Source organism: Chrysemys picta, unplaced genomic scaffold (assembly GCF_011386835.1).
Source record: "Chrysemys picta bellii isolate R12L10 unplaced genomic scaffold, ASM1138683v2 scaf2304, whole genome shotgun sequence".
Taxonomy (NCBI): Eukaryota; Metazoa; Chordata; order Testudines; family Emydidae; genus Chrysemys; species Chrysemys picta.
In genome coordinates this window covers 1-9,000 of record NW_027055007.1, presented here as the reverse complement: position 1 = coordinate 9,000, position 9,000 = coordinate 1, and the positions used below count along the sequence as shown (strand labels likewise).

General features: G+C 52.2%; 1 protein-coding gene across 3 annotated transcripts; it reads right to left on the bottom strand.

Moving 5' to 3' along the window:
* Window positions 1-11: 11 nt before the first annotated feature.
* On the bottom strand, window positions 12-8,644 carry LOC101934408 (zinc finger protein 420-like). 3 transcript variants are annotated; one of them, XM_065580276.1, is made up of 5 exons: window positions 8,166-8,644; window positions 7,333-7,420; window positions 6,711-6,837; window positions 5,974-6,087; window positions 12-5,660 (listed from the first exon to the last, which is right to left on the bottom strand). In XM_065580276.1, exons 1-5 carry the CDS (start codon window positions 8,489-8,491, stop codon window positions 3,700-3,702), a joined length of 2,616 nt encoding a protein of 871 aa, XP_065436348.1. In that variant the 5' UTR covers window positions 8,492-8,644; the 3' UTR covers window positions 12-3,699. The 3 variants fall into 3 exon arrangements, with proteins under 3 accessions (XP_065436348.1, XP_065436349.1, XP_065436350.1); XM_065580277.1 differs by having other exon boundaries at window positions 12-5,657; XM_065580278.1 differs by having other exon boundaries at window positions 12-812; window positions 8,166-8,565.
* Window positions 8,645-9,000: the final 356 nt, after the last annotated feature.

Below are 9,000 nucleotides of genomic sequence, written 5' to 3'. Positions count from 1 at the left end.
TGTTCCGAAAGATGCGTGCGTCATGCACCTTTCCGGGCCAGCCTATGTTAATGTCAATGAAACGCCCACGGTGATCTACAAGCGCCTGGAGAACCATAGAGAAATACCCCTTCCGATTAACATACTCGGATCCTAGGTGGGGTGGTCCCAGAATAGGAATGTGTGTCCCATCTATCGCCCCTCCACAGTTAGGGAACCCCATTTGTGCAAAGCCATCCACTATTTCCTGCACGTTACCCAGGGTCACGGTTCTTCTAAGTAGGATGCGATTAATGGCCTTGCAAACTTGCATCAACACGATTCCCACGGTCGACTTTCCCACTCCAAACTGGTTTGCGACCGACCGGTAGCAGTCTGGAGTTGCCAGCTTCCGGATTGCAATAGCCACCTGCTTCTCTACTGGCAGGGCAGCTCTCAATCTCGTGTCCTTGCGCCTCAGGGTGGGAGCGAGATCCTCACACAGTCCCATGAAAGTGGCTTTTCTCATCCGAAAGTTCTGCAGCCACTGCTCGTCATCCCAGACATCCATGACGATGTGATCCCACCACTCGGTGCTTGTTTCCCGAGCCCAAAAGCGGTGTTCCACGGTGCTGAGCATGTTCGTGGCTGACACAAGCAATTTTGTGTCATACGCGTTACGGGGCTCGATAGCATCGTCGGACTCCTCACTCTCACTGTCACTTTGGATCTTAAGGAATAGTTCGACAGCCAAACGTAACGTGCTGATGAGATAAGTCAGCATACGCCTCACCAGTTCGAGCTCCATTTCCCGCAGACAGATCACGCTGCACAGAAACCGTTGAAAGATGGCGCTAAAGGTGGATGGAAACAAAGGGATTTCTGGGATGCGAAGTGATGCATAACGGGGCGTTGGGACCAGACCCAGAATCCCCTGCACCCATGCCTCCTTCCCCCAACCCACGGTGCCAGAATGGGAAGAGGTGCTCTGTGGGATAGCTGCCCATAATCTACCGCTCCCAATGGCGCAGCAAATGCTGCAAATGTGGCCACGACAGTGCGCTGGGCAGCTGTCAGTGTGGACAGACTGCAGCGCTTTCCCTACTCAGCTGTACAAAGTCAGGTTTAAATCTCAGCACTGTACATCTGCAAGTGTAGCCAAGGTCTAAGGAAAATACGAAGCAAGCACGTTTTCTCACCCCACCTGCTGTTGGAGGCAGTTCATAGTTTTTAGTACACAGCCTGGATTTCCTTCCAGCCCTGGTCCATCCTCCCCACTCCAAGGCCCCTGTTGCCTTTCAAGCCATCTTGTTGCCTTCTGTAAAGATGGGAGAGGAGAGGTAAAAATGGAGGCAATTCTCCCTTGTGCTTTTATACCACTCTCCTCTTTGAGGTTCATCCCCCAGTCGGGGGGCAGGCGACAATCAGTCTGTGGCCTAAGTGAGCGTGCAGCCGTCCTTCCGGTGAATTGTAACTCTCCTGTTCCCAGCTCCACAGCTGGTGAATGGCCGGCTGAGCAATTACTGGCCACGTAGCACCTAGCTGGTGTGCAGGTGACATTGTCTCTGAGGAGCTCGTCTGTGGGCGTTTTCCAGCTTTACAGCATGTAACAAACATACAGCAAACTCTCAGAGCTCCATGGACAGTGCTGATAGACACATTTTAATGGGACACTAATATTCAGCAGATGATGACTTTTCCCATGATACCTCACAAGCCATACTTTGGGGAAGATTTATCATTTTATAAACGTGGTGCCCATAAGAGTGTAGACCAGTGGTTCTCAGATGTGTTTCATTGCCACCCCCACCTTGGTGTCGGTGGTCATTTACGCCCACACCCTCAAAAGCACACATATCACCACCCAGCTCTAAAGGCAGAGTAGTCATTGGCGATGTGCACAGCTCTGAAGGCCTCCAACAGCAGCACAGAAGTTAGGGTGGCCACGTGAAGAGTGATATTCCTCAATATCGCTGTTCACAGCAGACTTATCACCCCATTGCCACCCCGACTTCTGTGCTGCTGCTCCACCTGGGTTTGAGAGCCTGAGCATTTATCCCCACCTCCCAGATAGGCCTGTTCCTTCCTCATGAGCCGCAGCCAACTGGGGCTGAAAGCCAGTGCTCTTTAAAAAAAACAAACCAACAAGCCACACTGATTGCGATTAACACTAAACTTGCAAAATTTCAGCTATAAACTTTCCCTCCATCCCTCAGCCCCTACCCCCAGTGAATTCAAAGAGACTGAGCTGGAATTGGGCAAGTGGCATGGGACATGGGCATAATCACTGAATTATTGATCCCTGATTTAACAGAATACAGGAACACTTTGGATAGCTAAACATAGACTACTACAGTTACCCCTCTTAGAATCATAGAATATCAGGGTTGGAAGGGACCTCAGGAGGTCATCTACTCCAACCCCCTGCTTAAAGCAGGACCACTCCCCAACTAAACCATCCCAGACAGGGCTTTGTCAAGCCTGACCTTAAAAACCTCTAAGAAAGGAGATTCCACCACCTCTCCAGGTAACCGATTCCAGTGCTTCACCACCCTCCTAGTGAAAAAGTGTTTCCTGATATCCAACCTAAACTATCCCCACTGCAACTGGAGACCATTGCTCCTTGTTCTGTCATCTGGTACCACTGAGAACAGTCTAGATCCATCCTCTTTGGAACCCACTTTCAGGTAGTTGAAAGTAGCTACCAGATATCCCATCATTCTTCTCTTCCGTAGACTAAACAATCCCCGTTCTCTCAGCCTTTCCTCATAAGTCATGTGCTCCAGCCCCCTAATCATTTTTGTTGCCCTCCGCTGGACTCTTTCCAATTTTTCCACATCCTTCTTTTAGTGTGGGGCCCAAACCTGAACACAATACTCCAGATGAGGCCTCACCAATGTTGAATAGAGGGGAACGATCACGTCCCTTGATTTGCTGGCAATGTTCCTACTTATACAGCCCAAAATGCCGTTCGCCTTCTTGGCAACAAGGGCACACTGTTGACTTATATCCAGCTTCTCATCCACTGTAACTCCTAGGTCCTTTTCTGCAGAACTGCTGCCTAGCCAGTCGGTCCCTAGTCTGTAGCAGTGAATGGGATTCTTTCATCCTAAGTGCAGGACTCTGCACTTGTTCTTGTTGAACCTCATCAGATTTATTTTGGCCCAATCCTCTAATTTGTCTACGTCCCTCTGTATCCTATCCCTACCCTCCAGCGTATCTACCAGTTCTCCCAGTTTAGTGTCATCGGCAAACTTGCTGAGGGTGCAGTCCACATCATCCTCCAGATGATTAATGAAGATACTGAACAAAACCGGCCACAGGATCGACCCTTGGGGCACGCCTCTTGATACCGGCTGCCAACTAGACATGGAGCCATTGGTCACTACCAGTTGAGCCAGTCGATCTACCCAGCTTTCTATCCACTTTATGGCCCATTCATCCAGGCCACACTTCTTTAACTTGCTGGCAAGAATTCTGTAGGAGATCATATAAAAGCTTTGCTAAAATCAAGGAATAAAACATCCACTGCTTTTCCCTCATCCACAGAGCCAGTTATCTCGTCATAGAAGGCAATTAGGTTACTCAGACATGACTTGCCCTCTTCTTCCACGTCTTTGAAAATACACATTTACATTTCAATCTCTAGCTATCTAAGGTGGACACACTTTCAAAATCTCTCTCTAAACGTTGACCCTGAGTCAATTACATGCAAGTTGCTTAAACCTTTCTTGCCACGTGTCACAGAAGTTTAGATCCTGTGTGGATTCTTCCATGTTTAATAAGGTCAGACCTCCATATGAAACACTTTCCGCAGTCCAAGCACTTGTGGGGTCTCTCTCCTGTATGGATTGCCTGATGTTGAACAAGGTGTGACCTTCTTATGAAACTTTTCCCACAGTCCAAGCACTTGTGGGGTCTCGCTCCTGTGTGTAATGCCTGATGGCGAATTAGGTGTGACCTCTGTATGAAACTTTTCCCACAGTCCAAGCACTTGTGGGGTCTCGCTCCTGTGTGTAATGCCTGATGGCGAATTAGGTGTGACCTTCTTATGAAACTTTTCCCACAGTCCAAGCACTTGTGGGGTCTCTCTTCTGTGTGGATTGCCTGATGTTGAACAAGGCTTGATCTTTGTAAATAACTTTTCCCACAGTCCAAGCACTTGTGGGGTTTTTCTCCTGCGTGGATTGCCTGATGTTTAACAAGGTCTGACCGCACTATGAAACTTTTCCCACAGTCCAAGCACTTGTGCGGTCTCTCTCCTGTGTGTAATGCCTGATGGCGAACTAGGTGTGACCTCTGTCTGAAACTTTTCCCACAGTCCAAGCACTTGTGGGGTCTCTCTCCTGTGTGTAATGCCTGATGTTTAACAAGGTCTGACCTCTGTATGAAACTTTTCCCACAGTCCAAGCACTTGTGGGGTTTTTCGCCTGTGTGGATTGCATGATGTTTAACAAGGTCTGACCGCTCTATGAAACTTTTCCCACAGTGCAAGCACTTGTGGGATCTCTCTCCTGGGTGTAATGCCTGATGGCGAATTAGGTGTGACCTCTGTATGAAACTTTTCCCACAGTCCAAGCACTTGTGGGGTCTCTCTCCTGTGTGTAATGCCTGATGGTGAACTAGGTGTGACCTCTGTATGAAACTTTTCCCACAGTCCAAGCACTTGTGGGGTCTCTCTCCTGTGTGTAATGCCTGATGTTTAACAAGGTCTGACCTCTGTATGAAACTTTTCCCACAGTCCAAGCACTTGTGGGGTCTCTCCGCTGTGTGGATTGCCTGATGTTTAACAAGGTTTGACCGGTCTATGAAACTTTTCCCACAGTCCAAGCACTTGTGGGGTCTCGCTCCTGTGTGTAATGCCTGATGGCGAATTAGGTGTGACCTCTGTATGAAACTTTTCCCACAGTCCAAGCACTTGTGGGGTCTCTCTCCTGTGTGTAATGCCTGATGGTGAACTAGGTGTGACCTCTGTATGAAACTTTTCCCACAGTCCAAGCACTTGTGGGGTCTCTCTCCTGTGTGTAATGCCTGATGTTTAACAAGGTCTGACCTCTGTATGAAACTTTTCCCACAGTCCAAGCACTTGTGGGGTCTTACTCCTGTGTGGATTGCCTGATGATAAACAAGGTTTGACCGCTCTATGAAACTTTTCCCACAATCCAAGCACTTGTGGGGTCTCTCTCCTGTGTGGATTGCCTGATGATAAACAAGGTGTGACCTTCTTATGAAACTTTTCCCACAGTCCAAGCACTTGTGGGGTCTCGCTCCTGTTTGTAATGCCTGATGTTGAAAAAGGTTTGCCCTCTCTGTGAAACTTTTTCCACAGTCCAAGCAGTTGTGGGGTCTCTCCCCTGTGTGGCTTAACTGATGTCTAATTATTTGTGTCTTTGATATGAAACATTTCCCGCACTCGAGAGACTGAAGGTAGTGCCAGGGTGTCTCTTTCTTGGGATTTGTCTGCGGCGCTGTGGGATCCTCCTCTCCTCCCCCACCGTTAACAGATTCATCCACTTTCTTCCCTGGGAGGTGTCCCAGAAGCCTCTCTGACCTGTGCCAACTTCCCAAGGCTTCTGCCTGCTCCAAGCACTGGGAAAAATTCCCTTCAGCTCTTCCCACAAAGGTCCCCTGCGGTTCCACTTCCCCAGGAACTTCCTCATGATGATTCCCCGCCTCATTCTCACTCCCTCGCTCAGCACCTGCTGGGAGAGACACAATCCAGACAGGAGTCATTGTGCTGGGGAGAAAGAGGAATAGCACAAAGGGAAAACCCAACACAAAGACTGAGCAACGGGACTCCGCCTCCACATCCCACCCAAACACTCACAGAGAAGGAAAGCTGGAAAGCAAACTCCTGCAGAGAAGAGGCTGGGTGGAATGGCGTGAGCTATATCTGATGACTGAAGCCCTGTCCTGACTGAGATGAGGAAGAACTGAGGGCGCTTACTCACACCATATTTTGGGATCCTAACCTTTTTCCTTCATTCCCTAGATGGTTTCTGTGTCAGTCCTCACCTGTACGGGTGCTTCTCAGAAGCCTTCTTTCCTCGCAGACTTGGAGATCAGAAACCCAGGGCTCTTCCCCTCGTTCTAGCCAGGCGATCAGATCAGGTTTGGGAAGGGGGAATCCTGTGCAGAGGGTGAAATCAGACCAGATTAGGGTGCATGGAGCACTGGTGGAGTATTTGTCAGAAAGGACATTCCGTGAGTGGAACCTGTCCCTGCGCTCTGCTGGAGGAACGTGGAAGCCAAGAGGATGGGAACATGGTCACTGAGTCCCTTGCGCAGAGGAAGTTATCTGGGGAGGTGAGTTGAATTATTACTACACCCTCACTAGGCTTTCCCAAGATCTGTGCACTCTGGGGGCCTTGCTGACTCACACACAGCTCTGGACTTAAACCCCTGCCTCTTTCTAAACCTGCAGAGCCCAGAGCCCTCCTCATGGCTGGAGCTATTCCCAAGGAGGGAGGTGAACAGGGATTGTTTGTGCAGCTGTGAAACAACACAGACAGGACAATGATGGATTTATGCCCCTTTGAAAGCTGGAGGGTGGGGATGGTTTAGCTTGTCCATTGTGTTTTGACACCCATGTCCCACTGGAGAGGGCACAGAGATGCAAGTCTCTCTCACACGGCAGCTGTGCATTATGGAACCCATTCGCCTCTGAGCTAACTGACCAGGGAAGAACCTGAACAGAGTTAGACATGCAGACCCCACGACTTTGAATAACTGAGGGGACAAGAATCCCTTACCCAGTGAGGTCACCGTCTCGTAGTTCTCCTGCATGACGTCCCTGTAGAGAGCTCTCTGAGCGGGGTCCAGGAGAGCCCCCTGCCCCTGGGTGAAATACACAGCCACCTCCTCGAAGGTTACCGGCATCTGGAACACCAAAAGCCCCCACTCATTACCTGATGCTCCAGCCACAATCCCACTAGTTATCTGTGAGGACAGATAAAGATATGGACGCTCTGGGAGCGACAGAGTAGCAGAATCCCACCCCCACCCTGCTCAGAGCAGCCAGGAGCCTTCAGGGGATGGGGAGAAGGTGAGAGCTACTTGTCTCCCCCCAGCACACGGAGCAGGGCAGGGTCTCCTCATTTCCCACACACCTGCGAGACACAGGCTGATACGGGAAGCAGAGCTCTGAGCCAGGGACAGGAATCCCAACAGCTTCCCTTCATATTTCACAGCAGCCTGTGGCTAGTTGGGTCTCACTCCCAGCCCTGTGCAAGGGGGTTATATCCTGTTTGAGAAAGGGGGGAATGTCCCATCTCCCCTCCCCCATCACCAATGGGCCCACTCAGAAAATCAGCAGGTTTATCACACCCTGTCTCCTCCCTGCCCCTGCCCAGGAGCTCCCTGATAATCCCCTACCTGAGCTGGCTCCATCACAGACATTTCCCTTCCCTGTCTCCTGGAAGATGGGCCCATCTGGAGCAAAAGGTGGACGTGATTCCTCAGCCTGTCAGGGCAAGAGGGACGATGGGGGAGGTTACAGAAGGGGCTTCAGTCCATGTAACACCGTGATTCCCTCCCAGACTCTTCAGACCCTCCCAGTAACAGTATCTCTGAAGCAAATGCTAGAAAAAAAGCAGAACTAAAGGGGCCACTTTGGGGGATTTTCCCACACTTCCGTGTAAACTCCTCTCCCTTAGGAGCAGCAGGAGCCCTCTGATGGCATCACCTAAAGAATGAGCTGCCCTGGACTCCCTCAGCAGCCCCCAGGGACAGGCAGGCAGAGGCTGATCCCATTGGCCCAACCACACTCCCTGCCTGCCCAGAGCAGCAGTGACTCCGGGGTGGCTGAGATGTGAATCCTGCCCAGAAATCAGACCAGGGCCCTGGGCGACCCCAAAACTCATGAGACACAAACCCCACCAGCACGGGTGTGTCTGACAGTAACACACTGGGAGCAGGGTGTGGGTGGATGGGATTTTGCCTCTGTCCCCCGCCAGTCTCCCCACACCCCTACTGCCCTCGCAGTGCCCCCGACTCACATCATCCCCCATTCCAGCCTCGCTCCCCTCAGCCCCACAATCCCCCCCATCACCCCATCTTCCCTTCAGTGCACCCCGGCCCCCATCCCAGCCTGCCCCCCGCATCCCCAGCGCCCGCCTCCTGCGCCCTCCCTGCCTGCCCTCACCCCCTGCACCTCTTTATCCTCCTCCCCCTGCAGCTCGGGTGTTCTGGGGGCGGGTCTCTCTCACCTTCCCTCCGAGCGGGGCCCCCCTGGGGCAGGGGCCGGGCCGGGAAGGGGCCTGGCCGGGCTGGGGGCTCTGCCCTGGGAGAGGCTCCTGGGGAGCAGCGGGAAGGGCCCTGCTGGAGATTCCCCTCTCCCGGCTGCAGCCAGGGCTCCGGGCTCCCAGCACCAGCCGCCGGGGCTCGGGGATCTCGCCAGGAGCCTGGAGCCAGAGTCCCCGCAGCGGCTGCGAGTCACTTCCTGCTGCCGGGCCTGAGCCCAGCGATCGCTCCCCCCAGAGCCGCCTCCCAGCTGCTCCTGGGTCCTAGCGATCAACCCATCGCTCTGCAGCATCTCTGTGTCCGGCTCCTGTTCCACTCACAGGCTCTAAGGTCAGAAGGGCCCATCATGAGCATCTAGCCCAGGGATTCTCACAACCAAATGTGGTGGCCTCAGAGTGTGGCCAGCAACTCTCACTGGTGGCCGCTCTGACACTTTCCCCTGTAATCCTAACTCACTTTACGAGAAACCAATACATATGCAGAGGTAAGCAGGGGAAACGGTCTTAGTATTGTGGGGAACTCTTCGGGCTTATACGCCACCCTGATAGAATCGAATAGCAAAAGGAGCTGAGTCCTCGCTCCCACTCCCTTTACCTGGAGACCTGCCAGACCTCAAGGACTCCCCTTCCACTCTGGTGTCTGAAACCCCGACAAGGCTGGCCCCAAGATTCCTGCGGGGTCTGCAGCCCAAATTTTGTTGCGATCAGTCAGGACAGAGGCTAGGATGTCGTATCCGCACTCTGGGGTGCTCTTTTCACTCCGGACGCATCCCCGATGCCGCTATTCAGCATTGCGTAAAGT